The sequence below is a fragment of the Neophocaena asiaeorientalis genome, unplaced genomic scaffold, assembly GCF_003031525.2.
Source record: "Neophocaena asiaeorientalis asiaeorientalis breed wild unplaced genomic scaffold, Neophocaena_asiaeorientalis_V1.1 scaffold129, whole genome shotgun sequence".
NCBI lineage: Eukaryota > Metazoa > Chordata > Mammalia > Artiodactyla > Phocoenidae > Neophocaena > Neophocaena asiaeorientalis.
The window spans coordinates 7,178,982-7,204,214 of record NW_020172446.1 but is presented as its reverse complement, the minus strand read 5'-3'; the positions used below and the strand labels follow the sequence as shown (position 1 = coordinate 7,204,214).

General features: G+C 37.8%; 1 protein-coding gene across 1 annotated transcript in view; it reads right to left on the bottom strand.

Moving 5' to 3' along the window:
• Positions 1–25,233, bottom strand: part of PAFAH1B1 (platelet activating factor acetylhydrolase 1b regulatory subunit 1) — a 75,689-nt gene that overhangs the window by 31,931 nt on the left and 18,525 nt on the right. The window contains exon 2 of the mRNA XM_024735277.1: positions 9,018–9,238. Coding sequence (XP_024591045.1) covers positions 9,018–9,049 — 32 coding nt within the window. The 5' untranslated portion in view covers positions 9,050–9,238. The remainder of the gene's footprint in view (positions 1–9,017; positions 9,239–25,233) is intronic.

The window sequence follows — 25,233 nt, the reverse complement described above, 5'->3', positions numbered from 1 at the left end:
TCCCCTGCATTGGCAGGCGGATTCTTGACCACTGTGCCACCAGGTAAGTCCTCTACACTGTAATTTTTATGTGTTTAACAACATTTGGGCTTTTAATTCATCTGAATTCAAGTTTATCTTAACAATGTGCTGTACTAACACTATTTGCTGAACAGTACATCTTTTCTCTATTGATGTGAAAAGGCACTTTTACCATACGCTTAATTTCTATGGATAAATGGGCCTGTCTCTGAACTTTATCTGTCCCCTTAACCTATTTGCCTAGTCCACAAATATTTTACTTACCATCTTTGTATTAATGTTTGGATATCTGGTACAATTAGTTGCTTTCTCATTAATCCTTTATAATTTTTTCATACCCATTTTTCTCTTCCAGATCACCTTTCAAATCAAGCTGGTCAAGTTCATGAAAAATTCTATTTGGATTTTGATTGGGATTCTATTTAATTTTATTAATAATATGAAAGTTCTGACGCCTTCCCATTATTCACATTTTTCACTAGAAACAGGGCAAAGTAATCTTTTCTACTGTATTACCTGATAATAAAAACAATTTATTTTTGAATGCCATCTTGTTTATGGCCACCATACTAAACCCAACCATTCTATAGTTGATTCTGTTGGATTTCCTATGTAGATGCTATCACCTACAAATATATTTGGTCTCTTCCTTTCCTGTAGTTTTATCTAATTCTTTTTGTTGCCTCACTGCATTGCCTAGAATCTCAAATAAAGTTTAAATGGTAGCAGGAACGTAGGAATTCTGAACTTCTTCTAGACTTTAATGGAAATGCACTTGATATTTCTAATGTTTGCTGTAAATTTCTGGCAACAAGCCCTAATCATGTTAAGAAAATATCCTATTCCTTATTTTCTCAGAAACTTCTAACAATCAGGATTATTAAAAATACTATTTCTGTATTTCCTGGATTGATCACATTTTTTTCTCCTATTTATTAATGTAGTAATTACACTAACAGGTTTCTAAATATTGAAAAATCTTTGCATTCCTGGGATAAATCATACTTGGCCATGATTAACTTTTCTCATATGCTACTGGATTCAGTTGTTACATTATTTAGTATCTTTATATCTGAGTTCACGTAAAAAATTAGTGTGTAATGTTCACTGTTATTTTCCTTTTGCCTAGTGTCGCTATCAGGGTTATTCTATCTACCCTTACAAAATGAGCTCCTAAGTTTTCCACCTTTTTCTATGTTCTGGAATAGACAACATAATCTGGGAAGTTACTGGTCCTTAAAGACTTGACAGAAAGTCTAGGCTTGAAAATCGTCTGGACTTGGTATCTGTAACTATTTTTACCATTTCCTCTACAGTCAATTATCTATTCAAGTTTTCCACCTCTTCCTGAACAAATTTTATCATATATATTTTCCTAGAAAATCACTCAGGTCATTTAGATTTTCAAATCTAATAGGATAGAACATTCTCATAATTCTGAAAATTCCCTGAGTTCATTTTATGCTGCCTTTTTCATTACTATATTGTTCATTTGTGTCTTTTTTCTTTCAGTTTTGTCTATTTTTTAAAAAACCTTTTCATATTTACATACTCTGTAACATCCTTTTTTTAGACTTTATTTTTTAGAACAGTTTTAGATTTACAGAAACAAATTGAGTAGTTAGTGCAGCATTCCCATATTCTCCCAGCCCCACTGCAATTTCCCCTATCAATTTTTTTAATTAATTTTTGGCTGCGTTGGGTCTTTGTTGCCGTGCACAGGCATTCTTTAGTTGTGGTGAGTGGGGGCTACTCTTCGTTGCGGCGCGCAGGCTTCTCATTGCGGTGGCTTCTCTTGTTGCGGAGCATGGGCTCTAGGCATGGGGGCTTCAGTAGTTGTGGCTCGTGGGTTCTAGAGTGCAGGCTCAGTAGTTGTGGCGCACGGGCTTAGTTGCTCCGCAGCATGTGGGATACTTTCTGGACCAGGGCTCGAACCCGTGTCCCCTGCATTGGCAGGTGGATTCTTAACCACTGTGCCACCAGGGAAGCCCCAGTTTTGTCTATTTTTAAAGCTAGTTTTTAATTTTACCAAACAAGTTACCAAGTTATATTTTCTATTTCATTAATTTCAGCTCTTATTATTAATTCCTTCCCTCTGCTTCCTTTAACCTTATTTTCCTTTTTTCTTGAATTGAATGTTCATTTCTCATCTTTGTTTTTTTTTTCTTAAGAGTAAAGACCATCTAATTTTCTGTATGCTATGTAGGCTATACAGAGGTGAGTACCCTCACTGAGGTGAGTACCCTCACTATTACTGATTTCTTCCCTTCCTAAGTTTTACTTTTCTCTCTTTATTCCACAGTTATTTAGAAGTATATTTTAGAAGTATATTTTAGAAGTATATTTAGAAGTATATTCCACAGTTATTTAGAAGTATATTTTTAAATGTTCACATGAATAGATTTCTCTTTTCTCTCCTTTTGCTATTAATTCATAGCAATTATTATTATTAATCTCTTTTCTCTCCTTTTGCTATTAATTTATATTTTTATTGCATTATGGTCAGCAAATGAGCCCTATGTGATTTCTGCTTTTTTGGAATTTGAGATTTTCTTTGCAGTCTAATGCATGGCAATTTTTTTCCTTAATATTTATAATATTATAATATTTATAACTCTGATTGGGAAAAATGTGTAATCTAAAAATTGTTCACTTTTCATTTGTCATTCATTTTGGGAGCAAGAAAAAATTAGTCTCTAGCATGCAAAGACCCACAGAGGTCTATTTATGAGTCCATCTTCAAAAAGGTACATAATGACAAAATCTACCCAGCAATAGAGGAATCAAAATAAGAATACAGGGGCTTCCCTGGTGGCGCAGTGGTTGAGAGTCTGCCTGCCGATGTAGGGAACACGGGTTCATGCCCCGGTCCGGGAAGATCCCACATGCCGCGGAGCAGCTAGGCCCGTGAGCCATGGCCGCCGCTGAGCCTGCGCTCCGCAATGGGAGAGGCCACAACAGTGAGAGGCCCACGTACCGCAAAAAAAAAAAAAAAAAAAAAAAAAGAATACAAGAACGGTCCAAACTCATCAAATTGTACACATTAAATAGGTACAGTTACTTGTATATCAACTATACTTCATTATAGCTGTTAAAAAATATAAGAATGGGAAAGTTGTGGCACAAAGGAACTAGGGGTGAACATCAAATCAAACAGTACAAATATTATCAACCAGGACAACATAAAAGTAACAGACTTCCTTCATCTTTCATAGGGGGAAATCAATGTGTAAAATTTGATTAAAAAAAACAATAGAGGGCTTCCCTGGTGGCGCAGTGGTTGAGAGTCTGCCTGCCGATGCAGGGGACACGGGTTCGTGCCCCGGTCCGGGAAGATCCCACGTGCCGTGGAGGGGCTGGGCCCGTGAGCCATGGCCGCTGAGCCTGCGCGTCCGGAGCCTGTGCCCCGTGGAGGGAGAGGCCACAACAGTGAGAGGCCCACATATCGCGAAAAAAAAAAAAAAAAAAGAGGTATAAGTTTATTTTGCTATAAGTAGCTATTAGATGAACTAACAACAGATAGTACCATTTCCAAACTCAAAGAAAGGGTGACAAAAAGTATTAAAAACAGGTTGTAAAGTATAATTCTATCTTACAACTCTTAAGGAAAAACAGATGTTCATGTAAGTTTTGTAAAAACATGAAAATCTGTGAAAAAATTATAATATACAGAGGTGATGGTGGACACTTCTGGAAAGTGGGACTGAGAAAGTAGGGGGTTATGTTTACTTTTGACATATATTAGTTTTGGTAATGGAATTTTGTTTAATGAATAGTGAACTTAAAGTCAGAAAACTGCCTCTATTAGTGTCATAAAATTGGATAATTTTAATTTCTCCCATCCTCGATTTATCTATAAAATAAAGATGTTTGTCATATCCACAAAAATGTTTTCATGTTATTATTCATGTTTATATGCCCTAGAGTAGTAAGAACACAGAAGGCAGGCAATACACATTTGCTGAGCTGAATCACAAATTACCTGTTTCAAGTTTGTTAAAATTAATTTCATTTCTTTTCCAAAAACACCTCAAAGAATTTTATAGCCTAACTGCTATCCAACCTTTAGAAATGCTAAAATGTTACAAAGGCTAACAGAGGTGCCAAAAAATATCCTACTTGTAAGAGGTACATAAACATTTGTTTCTTGCTATCATAGTAAATATATGTTCACATCATTTTCAAAAACAGGAGAAAAAGCAAATCCCTTCATTTTATTTCCTTACTAAAAATTGGAAGACACTAAATCTACTTCCCAAATTTACATTTAGATCTGTAAGACAATTTTTTTTTGCTTGATGAGCACTTTTAAGTCAATTCTTATCTCAAATTCTATAAAAACCTGGCCACCTGAAATTAGGTTCTCCCCTTTCTCAACTGATTTTCAGCCAAATTACAAGCTCTATTCTTGGGCCTTCTCCGGTGGCACAGTGGTTAAGAATTCACCTGCCAATGCAGGGGACATGGGTTCGAGCCCTGGTCCGGGAAGATCCCACATGCCGCGGAGCAACTAAGCCCGTGCGCCGCAACTACTGAGCCTGCGCTCTAGAGCCTGTGAGCCACAACCACTGAAGCCCGCGGGCCTACCACAACAAGAGAAGCCATCACAATGAGAAGCCGCACACTGCAACAAAGAGTAGCCCCCGCTCGCGGCAACTAGAGAAAGCCCATGTGCAGCAACAAAGACCCAACGCAGCCAAAAATAAATAAATAAATAAATAAATAAACACACACACACACACACACACACACACACACACACACACACACACACACATATAAGCTCTATTCTTGGCCATGTTTAAACATTCATCCTGATTATGAGAGTAATACGCATGACTTGCAGTCAGCTCACACAGGTATCTAGAAGAAAAGGATCTGAAGTGACTTAGAAACAAGAATGATTAAAAACCAGACATGCCTTCAATAATATAAAAGTACATTTGTAGGCTTATAAAAGTACATTTACAGGCTTCCCTGGTGGGGCAGTGGTTAAGAATCCACCTGCCAACACAGGGCACACAGGTCCAAGCCCTGGACTAGGAAGATCCTACATGCCCCGGAGCAACTAAGCCTGTGTGCCACAACTACTGAGCCTGTGCTCTAGAGCCCGCGAGCCACAACTACTGAAGCCCGCATGCCACAACTACTAAGCCTGCACATCTAGAGCCCGTGCTCTGCAACAAGAGAAGCCATCGCAATTAAGTCCGTGTACCGCAAGGAAGAGTAGCCCCAGCTCGCCGTAACTAGAGAAGATGGGAAGGGGACGTGATGCAAAACACAGAAACTGAAACACTAGAATACATGAACCTAACTGTATTTCAAATGAATGATATAACGACATGAAGAGTGAAGAAAAAACAGTACAAAACAAATCCACGTAACTTACAAACACAGTATTTGATTATATACTCTCAGTCTTGGGCAGGATGGATGGGGGGATAACTGCATACAAACTCTGGACCCTTTCCAGGAGATTTGTTTTTTGTAGTAGTATGAGCGTAATAATTCTAAAACTATTTTGGAAGTATGACAGCCCTCCTAGAGGACAGTGGAAACATCTGGAGATATTTTTGGTTGTAGCACCTAGTGGGTAGAAGCTAGGGATGTTGCTAAACAACCAAGAGCGTACAGGACAGCCCCCACAGCAAAGAATTATTCCGCACAAAACGTCAACTGTGCAAAGACTGAGAAACTTTAGTACACATATGAGCTAGGGGGTCTGTATATGTATTAATACATACATGTATGTCCTAGTTCTGTCTACTTAAAGGGCCCAGAAGCAAAGACATCCCAGTAGTAATGAGTACACTTAGTGCCCATATCTTGGTCTCAAATACCATTCCCCACTAAGAGGAACCAGGGCTTTCTAGAGCAACGGCTGATTCTAAGGTTAAGACAGGATAGGTAAACGATAAGCTTGGAATATCCTGTTATCCTAGAAAGTAAGGGGGTGCTCACAAAAAATGACAGGGGCATAGATAAGAGCCAACTGAAGAGGCTCCTATGGGACAATCTGGGACAATTCAAGCACCAAAACAGTACAATAGTAAAGAATGATAACTGAAAATGCAAGAACCCATGAATTAATACCAACAATGAAAAGAGAAGTATATAAAAAGGAGAAAAAGAAGGTCCACTGATTACAGTAAAATGCTGAGTGCTAACAAATACAGAATGAGTAGTGGGGTTAGAAAATCATCACTTTGCCACCACTGTAGTATAGAATCATTCAAGCAAGAATCATCAATGGATGTTAAATCTAGGAGAGAAATTATCGACAGGAAAGAAAAATGTTTGCATGATCTTAAAATATCTCCCCACTTATCTGCTGAAAAGGAAATAAAAGCAACTATATAGTGGAGACATCAGACATTTAGACTGAGTGATCAAAATTAACATCATCATTGAGGGACAAGTGGACATTCTGTGTCCCTAAATATGATATCCTGAAAAGAATACAAAATTATTTATGTAGTATTCTGTCCAAGAATGCATAAACTGGGTCTAATCATGAGGAAACAGACAAACATAAAATGAGAAATACTCTATTAAAAAAAAAAAAGACTCACAAATAACAAACGCTGGCAAGAAAAGGGAACCCTCATACACTGTTGGTGGGAATGTAAATTGGTGCAGCCACTGTGGAAAAAGGTAAGGAGGTTTCTCAAAAAACTAAAAATAGAGCTACCTTATGACCCAGCAATTCTACTCCTGTGTACATACTGAAAGAAACAAAAACACTAATTTGAAAAGATACATGCACCCCAATGTTCATAGCAGCATTACTTACAATTGCCAAAGTATGGAAGCAACCTAAGTGTCCGCCAACAGAAGAATGGGTAAAGAAGATGTGATATATATACAATGGAATACTACTCAGCCAAAAAAAAAGAAAGAAAATCTTGCCATTTGCAGCAACGTGGATGGACTTGGAGGGCATTATGCTAAGTGACCTAAGCCAGACAGAGAAAGACAAACACTGTATGATATCACTGATATGTGGAATCTAAAAAAAAATACAACAAACTAGTGGATAAAACAAAAAAGAAGCAGACTCACAGATATAGACAACAAGCCAGTGGGTAGTTACCAGTGGGGTGACGGAAGTGGGGAAGGGGCAACAACTTAGGAGTAGGGAGGAAAAAAGGGTTACTATGGGATTATATAAAATCATGTGTGAAGCTTCTGAAAACTGTAAAGCACTATAGAATTTAAAGAATCTTTCATTCAATAAAAAGAATTTTTTTAAAGACTATTCAAAAATATTAATGTCATAAAAGACAAAGAAATGTTGAGGAAATGTTCCAGGTTCAATGAGACTAAAGTGACATGACAACTAAATATACCTAATCCTAGACTGGATGGTGTACCAGAGAGGGGGAAAAAATGCTATAAAGGACATTATTGGCCCAATTAACAAAATTGATGTAGATTAAATAAAAAGTATTGTGATGATGTTATATTTTACTGAAATTGCTAACTGTACTGTGGTTTTATAAAAAAATATAGTTATTCTTAGGAACCGCACAATGAAGTACCTGGGGGAAAGGTCGTTCATGCATGCAACTTACTCTCAAATGGTTTTAAAAAAAATACTGTGGAGTGAAGTAAGTCAGAAAGAGAAAAACAAATATCGTATATTAACTCATATATGTGGAAGCTAGAAAAATGGTACAGATGAACCTATATCCAGGGAAGGAATAGAGACGCAGATGTAGAGAACGGACATGTGGACATGGGTGGGGGGAAGGGGAGGGTGGGACGAATTGGGAGATTAGGATTGACATATATATACTACCATGTATAAAATAGATAGCTAGTGGGAACCTGCTGTATATAGCACAGGGAGCTCAGCTCAGTGCTCTGTGATGACCCAGATGGGTGGAATGGGCAGGGCGTGGGAGGAAGGTCCAAGAGGGAGGAGATGGAGGTATACATATAGCTTATTCACTTCATTGTACAGCAGAAACTAACACAATATTTTAAAGCATTATACTCCAATTTAAAAAAAAATACTGTACACACAACTAGAGTGCAAATGGTAAAAAGTAACAGTAGGTGAATTTGGATAAAATGTATGTGTATTCTTTGTACTAATCTTACAACTTCTCTATAAATTTGAAATTATTTCCAAATGAAGTTTTTTAAAACCCACAGAAAATCTTTTATTATATCTTTATTTTTATTTATTTATTTATTTTTGTGGTACGCGGGTCTCTCCCGTTGCGGAGCACAGGCTCTGGATGCGCAGGCTCAGAGGCCATGGCTCACGGGCCCAGCTGCTCCGCGGCACGTGGTATCTTCCCGGACCGGGGCACGAACCCGTGTCCCCTGCATCAGCAGGCGGACTCTCAACCACTGCGCCACCAGGGAAACCCAGAAAATCTTTTAAATACCTAGAACATGAAGTTAAATGTTCCCCCTATTTCCTCACCTACAAAAATAGAATATTATAAAATATGGGATGCTATAAGATACTATAAAATAGCAGTAGTCAAATCATTTCATGCTTCTTTCATTAATGCACTTGCATTAACTATACTAGCCACCTCATAAAGTTCAAATACAATAGCCATTGGATGATAAAAGATAACACAGTAAGACAAAAAGGAAAGGCATTAGCAGTAAAAACAACAAAAAAGCTTTCATTTTTCTAATACATGGATTCCAGACAAAAAAATTTTGAAGAGCTTTGAAGCACCTACCTTCCTATTAAACATAAGATAGTTAAGACACGCTTAGGATAGAACTTATCCCAACTAACTTACTTGTTTGCTCTGCTTTAAACATACACACGTTTATGTCAAACGGGTAAATAATACTATGTCAAAATAAGATCCGGTTTTAAAATCAGACCAAATAGTCCAAACCAATATTTGAACTCTCATAACAATAGTTTTAATTTAGAATATGTCTCCCAAAGCTGTATTTTAATTTACTACTTTGTCCTTTATGAGAGGATTTTTTAAAAATCACAAAACAGAGAAACTTACAGTTCATCTCGTTGTCTCTGGGACAGCACCATTTTGGCTGTAATGTCAAGCTTATTTGATATAGTGGTATGTCCCTCCTTTGGGAAATCAAAAAACTTTGCAATCCCTGGATTTATAATTAAATATGCCACCAAGTGGCTTCCACGCAGGGGAAAATGATTCTTCCACAAGTGAATCCAACGAGTAACCAGGAGATATTCAACAGGTAAGGTTCATTCCACCTAAGAAGAAAGAGAGAAAGATTATTTCTTTCACTTAGAATTTAAATTATTTCTAAATTATTATTTGCAGTATACACTTTCAAAGGTGAGGTATTACTATGATGGTAATATGAGTATCAGATGATGTTTTTTAACCTACTGTGAAAATCAATGCTAAAATAGTCATTTTACGAATTTTAAATTATCTTTAATAGTTTACTGAGCCAAAAGAACACTATTTTAAAATTTACCCACTCACAACCATGTCACCTACTAGATATATTGATATCAATTTTATTAAATTTTGAATATTAACATACAACTTCTAGAGAAGACAATAATTTTCCATTAATGATAAAAAAACAAATTTTCTAATTTACAAAAAGAAGCATTACCTGAAAAAAGTAACAAAGATAAGTACGTCAGAAACTGTCCACAAGCCAAAGGTTCCAACCATAACTGAAGTAACCTTCAAGATTGAATATTAGTTACTAGTGATCTTAGAATAGCTGATATTACTTATAATGTAAACAAGCCATTTAGCAATCTCATGCCTTCTTAACCAATGCATTTAATCAAGAAATAATTTTGGGACTTCCCTAGCGGCACAGTGGTTAAGAATCCGCCTGCCAATGCAGGGGACACGGGTTCGAGACATGGTCCAGGAAGATCCCACATGCAGCAGAGCAACTAAGCCTGTGCGCCACAACTACTGAGCCTGTGCTCTACAGCCTGGGAGCCACAACTACTGAGCCTGCGTGCCACAACTACTGAAGCCCATGTGCCTAGAGCCCATGCTCCGCAACAGGAGAAGCCACTGCAATGAGAAGCCTGTGCACCGCAACAAAGAGTAGCTCCCGCTCGCCGCAATTAGAGAAAGCCCGTGTACAGAAACAAAGACCCGATGCAGCCAAAGATAAAATAAATAAATTTTTTTAAAAAAGAGGTAATTTAGCATTATTTCAATTTATTTTGTGTGCTTAAGAAGTATGTGTTTAAAAAAAAATTGAAAACTGAATGAAGTACATCCTTCTTTGTGCTCACACAGTAATCCAATTCTGTAACCCCATTACCTAATATTTCAGAGCCCTTTCTTTACACTTGCAACACTATAAAGCCAATTTCTATACAACATCTAAAAAGTACTGTGATCAGCTCGATGAGAGTAAATGTAGGTAAAAGAAAAATCAAGAACTGTTTCTTAAAGAATTATTCTTCAGGGACTTCCCTGATGGTCCAGTGGTTAAGACTCCGAGCTCCCAATGCAGGGGGCCCGGGTTCAATCCCTTGTTGGGGAACTAGATCCCACATGCCACAGCGAAGATCCCACATGCCGCAACTAAGACCCAGCACAGCCAAATAAATAAATATTTTTTTAAAAAAAATTATTCTTCAAATCTCCTGTATAAACTTACAAAAGTTTAATATTAGTGTGTCTCATCACACCGTATAAAAATAGCTAGACAGAACGTCCACTGTAATTAGGAAATACAGTTGACCCGTGAACAACACGGGTTTGAACTGCATGGGTCCACTTATAAGTGGATTTTTTTCCAATAAATATGTACTATGGGACTACACAATCTGAAACTGTGGATATGAAGAGTCAGCCAACTGTAAAATTATACGCAGATTTTTGACTGTGCGGAGGAGGTTTGATGCTCCTAGCCCCACACTGTTCAAGGGTAAACTATATATCTGAGTAAGTTTTACTTAAAATGCAGACTACTGGTACCTACAAAATTCAATTGGAAGGGACACTTCAAAGAAATAGGAAATCATCTTCCACATGAAATTAACGTCTAATGAAGGGCATGTAGAACCACCTACTAAAAGACACATCATGGACAGAGGAAACAAAAACTATTTCTTTTTGTTTTAAATACATCACATCCTGGCAGCCCATGGTTAAGGCTTTGCCTTCCAATGCAGGGGGTGTGGGTTCGATCCCTGGTCAGGGAGCTAAGATCCCACGTGCCTCGCAGCCAAAAAACCAAAACTTAAAAAAGAGAAGCCATTGGGAGGGCGGGAGACGCAAGAGGGAAGAGATATGGGAACATATGTATATGTATAACTGATTCACTTTGTTATAAAGCAGAAACTAACATACCATTGTAAAGCAATTATACTCCAATAAAGATGTAAAAAAAAAAAAAACAGAAGCCATAACAAATTCAATAAAGACTTAAAAAAAATAACCCTTTAAAAAATATATGGTATCTTTTTAAAAACTGAAATATATTTGACATATAACATTGTGTAAATTTAAGGTATATGTTAATTTGATACATTTAGAGATTATAATATTATCATTGCCTTTGTAGTGATAATTAGTACCTCTATCTTATTACATAATTTTTTAAAAAGTGGTTGGAATAATTAAGTTCTAGTCTTTTGTTGAGCAAGTTTGATGATTATAATACATTACTGTTGTCTACACTCACTATACTGTGCCTTAGGTTTCTAGGACTTCTTTACTACTCATTGCGAGTTTGTACCTTTTTTTCAATTTTTATTTTTTATTGCAGTAACACTGGTTTATAACATTATTTTAGTTTCGTGTATACAGCATTGTACTTCTACCTCTATGTACCCCACAGCGTGCTTACCACCAAAAGTTTAGGTTCCATCTGTCACCATACAGTTGATTCCCTTTACCCACCCCTTCCCCTCTGGTAACCACTACACTGTCAAAGACCATTTCTTGAGTACCCTTCCCATGCCATGTCAGGCACTATTCCAGGCACTGGGGATAGCGAGTCGTGAATAAGCCAGTCAAGGAGGAAAAATGAGAGAGCAGACCCTGCTTTTAAAGAGGAGCCCTGAGTCAAAAAGTGAGTACTCATATGTTCCCAATGGCAGCTGCTGATTTCAATGGAGATCCTTCTCCACTGAGCAATACTAGTAAATATAATCAGAGATTTATTTTATAATCTTGAATGATTCTTCTGACCTGTAGCCCAGTTACCTCAAAATAATAACTGAAAGCCACCACTACCACTATGTCTAAATCCAGAGAAATGTGACTAATGTGAGTAATAAATAGTGGATTGAGAACCAAGCACAATGGACAACTCAGAAAACCCACCATCTTTGGTATTTAACATCTCTTAATTATTTAAGCCTCACTTTTCTAAATCTCACTAGTCATGCCAAGCCAAACTATCTTGGAACTCATACACTCTAACGAAGGTTACAGTAGGGTAAGGATTATCTGATGTTGGTGACTGTGTGAACTGTCTACAGATTTCCATTATCTGGGACAATGGGAATCCACTGACAGAGAATTAATCATATAAATCAGAGTAAAAAAGAAACATAGCAAAAATCCCTGTTTTAATCAGGAAAAAACTCTACTGTATTAGATATATTACAGGGTCCAATTTAAATATGGAGAGACTGCCTCTAGACAAAAAAGCAAATTAATGCACAAGAATTACAATAGTACTGGAATACTAGCATGATCTAATAACAATAAAACCAAGGCATGCATAAATCACTGAATGTATAATAGTGTACAGCACAAGTTTATTTATTCAACAAACATACACAAAACAGTTACTATGAGCCAGGCATCAGGTTTAATGAGGGAAAAGACAAGACTTGGTCTTTACACTGAAGAAGTTACAGTCTACTGGAAGAGTCAGCCAAGAAACAGGCAATTAAAACTGCGTGAAAAGTGTGACAAGTACTTCCACATAGCGGGTGATGATTCAAGATAAAGCTGAAGGGGACCTCCCTGGTGGCACAGTGGTTGAGGGTCCGCCTGCCAATGCAGGGGACACGGGTTCGAGCCCTGACCCGGGAAGATCCCACATGCTGCGGAGCAACGAAGCCCTTGCGCCACAACTACTGAGCCTGTGCTCTAGAGCCCATGAGCCACAGCTACTAAGCCTGCGTGCCACAACTATTGAAGCCCGCGCGCCTAGAGCCCATGCTCCGCAACAAGAGAAGCCACCGCAACGAGAAGCCCACGCACCACAACGAAGAGTAGCCCCCGCTCGCAGCAGCTACAGAAAGCCCACGCACAGCAACGAAGACCCAACACAGACTAAATAAATGAATGAATGAATGAATAAATAAATTTTTAAAAAGATAAAGCTGAAGAGGTAAGCACAGGCTAGGTCACAAAACAAGCTCTGGTCTTTACAACTTATCCTAGGGACAATGGTAAACCATTAGATAAGTTTTTTAGAAAAATCATTCTCATTTATATAGTGAAGAATGGATCATAAGGACGGGAAAGGAAGAAACCAGATAGAAGGCTTGCAGTAATGAAGGTGATAGATGATGGAGATCTACACTAGAATAGCAGCAGTAAATAAAGAGAACTAGAAAGGTGAGAGTAAAAGGTCAGTCAAGGAGTCAACTCAAAAAACTTCTGGATTTCTAGATTAGAAATAAGTTGAACTAAGTAGAACTATGTGTGAGGGGATGAAGAAGTAAGTGTGACTCATTCCATCTTTAGATACACTGAATCCAAGGTGCCTGTGAGATTTCTAGTCAGAAGCTGTACAACCAAGTCAGTTCTGAAAATAATCAACCTATGGGGGGGGGAAAAAAAGGTCTGGTACTTACCAGCTAAGAGACGGTATAACTGAAGCCATGACAAAGGATGAGATAACCTATGGAGAATGTGTAGAGTACAATGAGCAGAAGCCCTAGCCTAGAGCCAGGCAGAGCAACACCAACACTTAAGTGTCTACAACAGAGGCTAAGAGGAAGCAATTAAAGAGGTAAAAGTAAAAAGAAGAGAGAATATGTCACAAGCCAAGGAAGTATTTCAAGGAGAGGCAACCAACAATAGCCAAAGTTACCCAACTGTCAAGTAAAATAAGGTCTGAAATGGGTCTGTTCCATTCAGTATAGAGCTCCCACTGATAACCTTGATGAGAATGGTTTCAGTAAAATGGTAAGGGCATGGTTCAACACCGCAAAATCCACATCCAAATGGGCTGATGAGTGCAAGAAGATGAAGTAAAGATGGTACCATGAATAAAAATCTTAGAAACAGATGGAAATGTTAAAAAGCAGTTTTTCTGGGTTGTTGTTTTTCTCAACCAAGCGAGATGCTTAAATGCTAATGGTGGAGAAAAAAAAAGACTCAAGAGAAATAAAGGAATGAATAATTTTAATATGACCATTTTCACCCCCTAATTAACCAAAGGCAAACAATGCAACAACCAGACATGATGTATCCACTGACAGAATAACAACACGCCACCTATAAAGTATTCTTGCCACAAAATGAAATCTGAATCTGTTCAAGTCTCTGGCTCCAACTATCAATTTGCAAGAAGTATACAGGGCAGAAGAATATGTTAAAGACACCATGGGGATATAACCAGCAAAATCCAGATTGTGAAAAGCCCTATAAAATGACCCAGTTTCTTCAAATAAATTCCAAGGAAATTAAAAAAAGAGTTGGAAAGGGAAACCTATAGATTAAAAGAGATAAGTGATATAACCATTGGACTTCAGAACTGACCTTACTTAGATCTGAACTTTTAGAAAGTGTAAAATAAATAATTTTTGTAAAACAAACCAATTAACAAACATTTGGGGAAATGTGAACATTGACTGGATGTCTGATGATATTAAAGAATAACTGAGTTTTTCAAGGGACAACAGTATCGTGATTATTTTTTAAAGTCGTTTAGAAATATACAATGAAAATTTTATCAGTGGAATAACATGTCTGGGATTTGCTTCAAAAAAATTTGGAAGTGTGGATGGAGGGACATATATGAAACAATATTAGCTTTGAGTTGATAACTGCTGAAGATGAATAATGAATGGTTATTATTCTCTACTTTTGTTTATGAGTCTGATGTTTTCCATAATAAAGTCTTTTTTAAAAATCAGAATAGGGAAATACTCAATGGAAGGAGGAGGAAGAAAAAGGAATGAGAGATCCAGATATAAAGATGGTTTACCTCTTCTACTGTATTAGAAAGGAGAAAAAGATGCAAAAATTTTTATATTCCGGGAAAACAGGAAGTAAGGTCATTTGCTGGCTGGGGGAGAAAGGAAGAAGGCAATAAGAGGCTTGAAAGAGCTGCTATGAAGAATGAGGGCAAAGAAACACAACAGGAAGTACAGGAAGGACATTTTTAAGATCGGAGACCATGAATTTTTGCTGGTGCCAATCTACAAAGATGTGATTTTTCTGTAGCAAGTATGTATAGTCGTCTGGCTACAGAAACAAAAAAGTCATACATTTAGAGATCTAGGATTGGGTTGAGGGTTGACAGGATATGTGAGATGAATGCATAATGAAGGGAGTTGAAACAATGGATCAAAGAGCCTAACTACATTGTGCAGAAAGTGATAACAAGAAAGGCAAATAAAGAGTAGAGGGATTAAGAAAGCAGAGGTCTCTATCTCCTGGGAGATGAACACTTGAAAGGTTGTAGTAAGAGAGTGGGATGATTAAATTTAAAACGTCTCAATTTGCTAATTATAATTAATTATGTTATTATTTACTACTATAGGTTAATAATGTTTTTATTACAACTAGCTAAGTATTGATGACAAATGGTAGAGAGAGACAATAGGTATGATGAGCCCTAAATGCAAATTAAGAAAGAAGATGTGGGTTCGAGCCAGTCATCAACTCTATAAATCTGAGTAATTCATCTAACTTTTCTGGAAAGAAGATAATATCTAAGGTTCCTTTTAACTCAGATTATTTTATCCTCTATTAATTTCCTAGCTTTAAACTTTCTTGCCTTTATTTAACATACATATTGGTTACCAGAAAGCCCAAGTATCATACTTAAGAATTTAATATAGACAAGGTACAGTATTTCTCAGATTTACCTTTGCAGTTACCTTTTAGCTTAATATTTTAACATAATTGCAAAATATCCCATAACAACAAAAATAAATGGTTCTCAAATGGAGCAAAAGACAGAGTTTAGAGTACTTTGCAATGAACAATCTATATTTATAACCAACAGTACAAATAAACCAGGCAGTATTTTCATACCACCTAGTGGAGGAGTTCTAAATCTTTTGGGGGGTCACTGGACTCCTTTGAGAATGTGATGAAAGCCAAGACCTCTTCCCTCATAAAAGGACATATGAAGATAAACAAAATATTACATACATGCATTTTAAGGGGGTTCAGAAATCCTTCCGAAGTCAACATAATGAATGAAAAGACTTATTTTTGAAATGTACTTTGGCAGTACTTCAATAATCCCCTCTAAGCTACTTGTATATATCACAAACATATTTCAAGGAGTTTGGTTTGTTCATTTGCAAAGAAGAGTTTGGTTTGTCAATATCCAGACGTTCTTAAGAGATCAGATCTGTGTTGCCTGAGCACTAGAAACAGAGGCTTCTTCAGTATGCTTTCTGGAATGCAGAATTCTTAAGTATTCTGTATTCTAATACTATATCCACTTTTCTGCTACACCAGTGCAGCTCTCCTAGACAAGTCATAAACAATGTTTATGACTTGGATAAGTACCTCACCACAGAAAGAGAAAGAAGAAAAGTAAAAAAGAAAAGAGAAGTAAGAGAATATTAAAAAATAATCTTACAAATCAGGATGGTGAGTAAATTATTAAAGTTCCTCTCATTTTGTTTCAATGTGTTAAAAACACTGGCTAAGGTTTCACACTTAGCCAAGTTTGCAAGTTCTTTTATCTCCCATGGACTTCCCAAGGACACCAAGGCTCAATGCTAACGGATTCACACTTGAGACAGATATTTCAACAACAATAATACCGTCCTATAATCTCTGAGCAAACGATTTGAAATTTTTCTCCTGTCAACTTCTTTTGTATTAGGCTGTGTATCAATAGTTACGTTAAAAAATTACCTGGAAAACTACAATAGAAAGTGGTAACACACTGAAAGAGACTACACGGACAGGACAGAGCTACAAGATCTGCAGAAGTCCAGTTTTACCAAGGTGGGAAATAAAGTCCATCACACAGCTCTCAATTTCACCCCATTGCAATGAGAGCTTTTGGTCCGAAAGTTAGGGACTTAAAGCTTCAAGGCTAATGGGAATTTTCTGCTCAAACAATATTGTTTTAAATGCTAAAGCCTTCAATATTAACATATTGATTGGTAAGGTCTTACCCAGGGATTTTCCAGTTGAATATTTATTAAAAAGAAGAAAATCACAATACTTAGACCATTCTTAAAATGGGACAATCAGCCTCATGTAAAATTGGTGTAAATCAAAAGAATATCCTAGAATTTGAGGCATTGTCATGTTAAGGCTTCAAATTTTGAGATCAGTTTCCAGCTTCAAGGAAACTAAAGCAGAAGGTTGTTACATTTTTTTATGAAAGGCTTTTAGTAGTTTTTTACAGTTTGATTTTAGCAGAGTTTTATTTCTATGCAATGCAGAATTCTTCTGTATTATTCTCTCTCTTCCTGGTAACACAGTATTACATACAGTTTTGAAGTAATGATGCTTACACAACAGCATTTTGGGGGAATGTTACATTGATCTCAAATTATAAACACTACAAAATGTCAAAATTATGAGGACTGACACAACTTTGCCTTAAAGAGTACTAGACTGGAACTTGTCATATTATGTTTAAGGAAGACTTAGAGTGTTCACTGATGTTTATGATTTTAATATTTCTGAAGGCCATTACAGTGACTTGGATATGTGCTGAAAGCCAAACTTTTAAATTTTTTGGCTTTTTAAACAAAGAACTTTTTTTTTTTTTTGATTTATTTATTTTTGGCTGTGTTGGGTGTTCGCTGCTGCGCGTGGGCTTTCTTTAGTTGCGGCGAGCGGGGGTTACTCTTCGTTGTGGTGCACGGGGTTCTCACTGCAGTGGCTTCTCTTGTTGCGGAGCACAGGCTCTAGGTGCGCAGGCTTCAGCAGTTGTGGCATGTGGGCTCAGTAGCTGTGGCTCACGGGCTCTAGAGCGCAGACTCAGCAGTTGTGGCTTGCGGGCTTAGTTGCTCCGCGGCATGTGGGATCTTCCCGGACCAGGGCTCAAACCCGTGTCCCCTGCACTGGCAGGCGGATTCTTAACCACTGTGCCACCAGGGAAGCCCAAACGAACAACTATTTAAAATAAATCCTATGTCAACACAGACACACACACACACACACACACACACACAAACACACAAAACACCTTTATAAAATATTATTTCACTAAAAATCTACATTGTTCTTTGCTAACCAGGAGTTTATGAAATAGGGGAAAACAATACAGAAAATAAAGGATGTGTCTGAGGGAAAACATAAACAGCCAATTATATGGTAACAGTAGAGGTGTACTGACATAAAAAATGGAAACTGTCAGATTTACTTATTATTAGATGTACATTAAGTGATTACCAATGGTTCCTGCTCTCATGAAATTGTCACTCAACAATGCCTTATTTAAAGAGGGTCAGCATGGCTTCCCTTGTGGTGCAGTGGTTAAGAATCTGCCTGCCAACGCAGGGGACACGGGTTCGAGCCCTGATCCAGAAAGATCCCACATGCCGTGGAGCAGCTAAGCCCACGTGCCACTAATGAAGCCCGCACATCTAGAGCCCATGCTCTGCAACAAGAAAAGCCACCGCAATGAGAAGCCCGCGCACCACAACCAAGAGTAGCCCCCGCTCGCTGCAACTAGAGAATGCCCTTGCACAGCAACGAAGATTCAACGCAGCCATAAATGAATGAATGAATGAATGATGACAGCTAAGAGAAAGGGGTATATTTTTTTAAAAAATAAAATAAAATAAAGAGGGTCAGCAAATTATCTACCTTCCTTGAATAGCACATATTATATTATAGCTCATAACCCTAATCCAAATAATATATTCCAGATACAGCAATGAGGCAAGGCAGAAGAATTATTGAGTACCTTTTCATACTAGTTTTCTAGAGTTAAACAGAATCTCCTGTTTCTTCATAAACTGTGCGCTTCATGAGAAATGAAAACTGAAGCAGTCATCTCCCCAAACATGGTCCTGGTCCCTGGATGAGAAATGTTTTTTCACTTGTGCTGTCTTCTCTTCCTCTCACCATCCCCAAATTGTCTGCACCACCCAAATCATTCTGATTTCCGTACAACTAACCCAACAGAACATACACATATGTGTTTTGATTTGCACAGTCCTCACTGTACGGACTCATCCGTGTCAATAGTGGTGGGTATTTTGGGTGTGCCAGCAAATTCTTCATCACTTCAGATGATGCTCCTTACCACAGCATCAGACATGAGGTTACAGGTTTCTCTAAGTTCTCAATATTTGACTTTGACTATTATTCTAGGTAAAAACAATGTTTAAAACTACATCATTGGGGCTTCCCTGGTGGCGCAGTGGTCGAGAGTCTGGCTGCCAATGCAGGGGACACGGGTTTTAAAAAAAAAAAAAAAAAAAAAAAAAACTACATCATTAGTGCCATACTGCAATGCAGTCAAATAATGAAAAAAAAATAGGTACACTTACCTATGAAATCAATGCATTGCATATTCTGAAAAATACCCCAGTCAAACTTAAATTTTTAAATTTACAGTTTAATTCTGTAAGATTACATCAGACAACAAAGTATCCCCGAAAGTAACTTCATTTCCTTAAATCAATTTTTGTCATTTCCTCACTCTCCCACCTACAGAGATAAGCTTCTAGAGTTCTGAAACTGTTTTCTAATAAAAATAAGATGACAAAAGTAACTAAAACATTAATTGTCCTTGCAGTATCTTGTGGTCTGCATGAACAATTAACATGAAGAAGTTCGATTTCCCCTATCCTCACAATTTGAAAATGTTAGATCACTGAAAGTTTTTAATCAAATACGTAGGTTTTTTGTTTGTTTGTTTGTTTATTTAGTTATTTGGCCGCACTGGGTCTTAGTTGCAGCATGCGGGATCTAGTTTGCTGACCAGGGATCGAACCCAGGCCGCCTGCACTGGGAGCACGGAGTCTTAACCACTGGATCACCAGGGAAGTCCCTCAAATACCTAGGCTTTAATGTCTACTTGTTCTTATTCTCCTTCAGCTTGGAGGTCCATGATTCACTAGGACCTGCTATTGGCAGGCAGTAACAAAAACTAAAGCAAAAAAAGACCAGGTTGGTTCATAATTGAGGGACAGACTAAGCTCAGGCATAGTTCACTTTTTGAAAAAGTAAAGTTCTTCCAACAGCTGCACCATTTCCTCACTTTCCTATTAGTTACAACTGACTACCATATCTCATTTTGCAAGATTTAAGTCACTCATCCAAAATACTTTGCATTTTTCAATTAGCCTTGGACCAATGATTAAGATATCACCTTTTCTACTGAGAATTACTCCTACCAACCTCAAGTCTAGTAACTCTTAATATTAAAGGCAAGTGTTGCAAATAGATGCTCTACAGCTTTAGATTATAAATCTGAAGAAAGGAGATAAAAGTATTTTTAAGACGAGATGAACATTTCAATCAGTAGACTCTGAGTAAAGCAGATGACCCTTCATAATGTGGGTGGGCCTCATCCAATCTGTTGAAGGCCTTAAGAGAAAGACTTACACATCCCCCGAGATGCCTTTGGACATGGAGCTGCAACATCAACTCTTCCCTGGCTCACCAGCCAGCCAGCCTACCCTGCAAATTTTGGACTTACCAACCTTCACAACCACATGAGCCAATTTCTTAAAATCTCTCCCTCCCCTTTCTCTCCCTCTCCCGGCGATTGACTGTGGTCACTTTTTCCTTTTAAATTTATACGTAAATCCTATTGGTTCTGTTTTGCTGGAGAACCCTAATAAAGTGCCCCCAAAACCTCAGTTCTGTTATAATAATATAGCAGCCTTCATTATTATAGCCTTAGCCTATCACTAAACTCTACTGGAATGAATACTCTTCACCCCTCATACTGCTTAAACCCTACTCCCTGGATACTCTCCAGGTAAATCAATGCCTTCAACGGTTATCAAATGTAAAATACTGAGTCCCACTTAAAAGTGACAAGAGAGATGTCCTGAACAAAGGGTTACTACTGAGGTACAAAACAGATAACTGAGAACTCTCCTATCCTCTGTTTCTTCATCACTCTCTCCACTAAGTTTTTGATGTTCACTGCCATTGCAACTTACAAGCGCCATCTCATTACTGTTGACCTTTCAGCTCTTCTCTTTCCTCTCCTTGTTTCTTTTTCTTGGCCGGTCTACCTCATCATTCTTGGCTTTCCCTTTATGGACATTAATCAGGATGCCTCCTCATTCTCACAGCACACCCATCAAACTCATGCTAGATATAATCTTCACTCCAGCAGTGTTCACTTGTTGATGGGTGCTCAAAGATCGCTTGTTTTTTTCTTATTTATTTTTTGACTACATTGGGTCTTCGTTGCTGCATGTGGGCTTTCTCTAGTTGCGGCAAGCAGGGGCTACTCTTCGTTGTGGTGCGTGGGCTTCTCATTGAGGTAGCTTCTCCTGCTGTGGAGCATGGGCTCCAGGCGCACAGACTTCAGTAGTTGTGGCTCGCGGGCTCTATAGCACAGGCTCAGTAGTTGTGGCACACAGACTCAGCTGCTCCATGGCATGTGGGATCCACCTGGACCAGGGATCGAACCCGTGTCCCCTGCACTGGCAGGTGGACTCTTAACCACTGCACCACCAGGGAAGTTCCAAAGATCGTTTCTCTGTTGATTAAAATCCCTCTCTGACTTAAGGCATGAAGCCATTTGGAACACCTGATGGTTCCTAAGAAATGGAATTCTGACTGACCTGTTTAGATTTTATTGTATATCGCTTTCTAGTGCTTTTTATCTCAAATCAGTTTTCTGTGTGATACAACTGTGTATGCCTATAAACAGTGAAATAGAATGTGAAAAAAAACAAACACTTGTTGTTTTAGTATGCTCTTAGAGGTTGCAGGTCACTTTTTTCTTTTAACTTCACTCTGGTGTCAAAATACACTTAAATGAAAACAAGAGGAAAAGATCTACTATTTAAACAGTTGTTTTACAGACATACAGCCTGACAGAACTACTGACAAAACAAAATGAACTATTCCTTCTAAAAATATTGAGTCTCATATAAATTGTGTTCTACCTCATTAAATCCATTATTTCCAGATTCACTGGGATTCTATGATGCCAAATAAATATCTCATAAAAATAAAGAATACTAAATTATACTACTTGCTCTCTAATGTGAATTCCAACTTGTATTCTACTATTCTATTGAGTGACATCAAAAGAGAAAATGAATTTACCAAACTGATGCTGATGACCTCTGTGAGTATACATAAATTTAGGCAATGAAAAAAAAAATTTAGGCAATGATTCTTTAGGTTGAAAAACACCTCTGGGACACAGAACAATAAATGCCACATATGTATTTTTTTTCAAATAGGATTTACTAAAATAGTTGAAGGAAGTAACTATGGATTTTAACCAGGAGTGTACGTTAGAACCCCCTGAGAAACATCCTGAAAATAATTTTGGCTAGACCTTATCCTCAGAGATTCTGAGACGCCATCTAAATTTTAAAATTTTCTCCAGATGATTTTGATACACATCCTTAGCAGAGAACCATATACTCAACATTACAGACTACAGCCAGTCCTAAAGGGCCAAAAGCAAAATTATAAAGAAGGGGAAATTGAGAAATCAAGTGTCAGAACTCATCTGTGTTCCAAGGGCAAAAATCAAATCAGGAGGCCAAGGTACTCAGATTTCAATGGTAACTGCAACAACTGTCACCCAAATTCAAAGAAATATTTACAAAGCCCTTCAGATATATCTGGAGGAGAAATTTTATATCAACAGGAAAAAGAGGTCAATACAACACTTTGAAATAACTAAGTATTTTTCATTATAGTTAAGCAGTTATTAAAGATTTTTTTTAATTCTTCAAGAAAATACTGCTGGCTTGTTCATCATACAACTCTGTGTCGTCCTCATATTCCTGGTATGTTCTAATAAAGACACATTCTTTTGTAACTATATTATTTTGTCGCTTTTTGTCTGGATTCTATGTCCTTTCCTTTGTATCTACACCAGGGGTCAGCAAACTTTCTATAAAGGGCCAGACAGTAAATATTTTAAGTTTTTGGACCTTATGGTTTCTGTAGCAAGAAATTAACAACAATAAATAATGTATGTGGAATATGTGGGTCTCTGTTTCAATAAAACTTTATGGACAATGAAATTTCAATTTCATGTAACTTTTAAATAAATTATTGATTTATAAAATTAAAATTTGAAATTATTTTAGAAAATAAATTGTATAAAAATTTTTACAAAATATTATTTTGCTTCTTTCCAACCACTAAAAACTGTAAAAATCACTCTTAGCACGAAGGCACAGTGGTTAAGAATCCACTTGCCAATGCAGGGGACATGGATTCAAGCCCTGCCTGGTCCAGGAAGATCCCACATGCCGCAGAGCAACTAAGCCCGTGTGCCACAACTACTGAGCCTGCGCCCTAGAGCCTGCATGCTACTACTGAGGCCGCGTGCCACAACTACTGAAGCCTGTGTGCCTAGAGCCCATGCTCCGCAACAAGAGAAGCCACTGCAATGAGAAGCCCGTGCACCACAACGAAGAGTAGCTCCCACTCGCCGCAACTAGATAAAGCCCACGCACAGAAACGAAGACCCAAATGCAGCCAAAAATAATAAATAAATAGATGTAATCTCTCATCATTAAAAAAAAAAAAGGAGGCAGAATTTGGCTTGCCAGCCATAGTATGGCAAGCCCCCTTATCTAGACAAATGAAGTTATCTGATAGTCTATTTTTAATAACAGTAATATCTCTTTCATAGGGTTGTCAGGCAGATTAAATGAGTGGATACATTTAGAACAGTAAGTGCTGTATGATTTTACACACACACACACACACACACAAAGGAGATACAGAAAGACACTAAGATAGATATTTCCATATCTTCTCTATTTTGTTTACTACACCTCCATTTGTTAGCCTATCACACTGAAATGTTTTGCCTAAAATCTGATCGTTATAAAAAAGAAAAATCAGGGGACTTCCCTGGTGGTCCAGTGGTTAAGAAGCCACCTTCCAATGAAGGGGACAAATCCCTGGTCAGGAAACTAAGATCCCATGTGCCGCGGAGCAACTAAGCCCGTGTGCCGCAACTACTGAGCCCGTGTGCCTCAACTAGAGAGCCTGTGCACCACAACTAGAGAGAAGCCTGCATGCCACAACTGAGACCAAAAAATATGTAGCCAAAAAATAAAGAAATAAACATTTTAAAAAATAATAAAATTTTTAAGTTAAAAAAGAAAAATCATTGTTGAGGTAGAAAACACATCCAGTGATGTTTCATCAGCTTTTGTTGAGGTAGAAAACGCATCCAGTGATGTTTCATCAGCTTTTTCTAGAAACTAATTTGCTAGTTCTCTTTCTCAAAATCCAAAGTAAATACATCCACCTGCAATTTATCCACAGCAGTAGTCTCATATATGAGTCTCAGGCAAAAAAAAAAACCCTTACCTACTTACTGAAGTAAACATTTACAAAGATCTATATTAAGACCTCAGAGGAGGACACAGGGATCCTAATTTTCAGTACACTAATGCAACTGCAGTTAGGAAGGACTTTGTCTATAAATGCACCATTACATTATAACCAAGACACGGCTTACAAATTCAGGTTTAGAGTACTTTTTCCTTTAGTTAAGTAGTCAATTTAATTAACCAAGGAAAGTCAGCGACTCTCAACCTGGCTTAACCCAGCCTAATACTAAAGTGTGAGTCAAAGAATGTAAGGAAAAGCTATGTAGAACTCAGGTGAGGCCATTTATCTCCAGAAAGGGATAATGAGGCAGCATTCCACATACCAAAGTCTTCATTATGGATATATTTCACTTTGGGTGCATGCCTCTCACCCATATGTTTTGCAATTTTTCATTTCCCTTCAAGATTCAGCCTGGAGGGGACTTCCCTGGTGGCCCAGTGCGTGAGACTCCAGGCTCCCAATGCAGGGGGCCCAGGTTCAATCGCTGGTAGGGGAACTAGATCCCGCATAGCCATACCACAACTAAGAAATCCACATGTCTCAACTAAGGCCCAGGCGCAGCAAA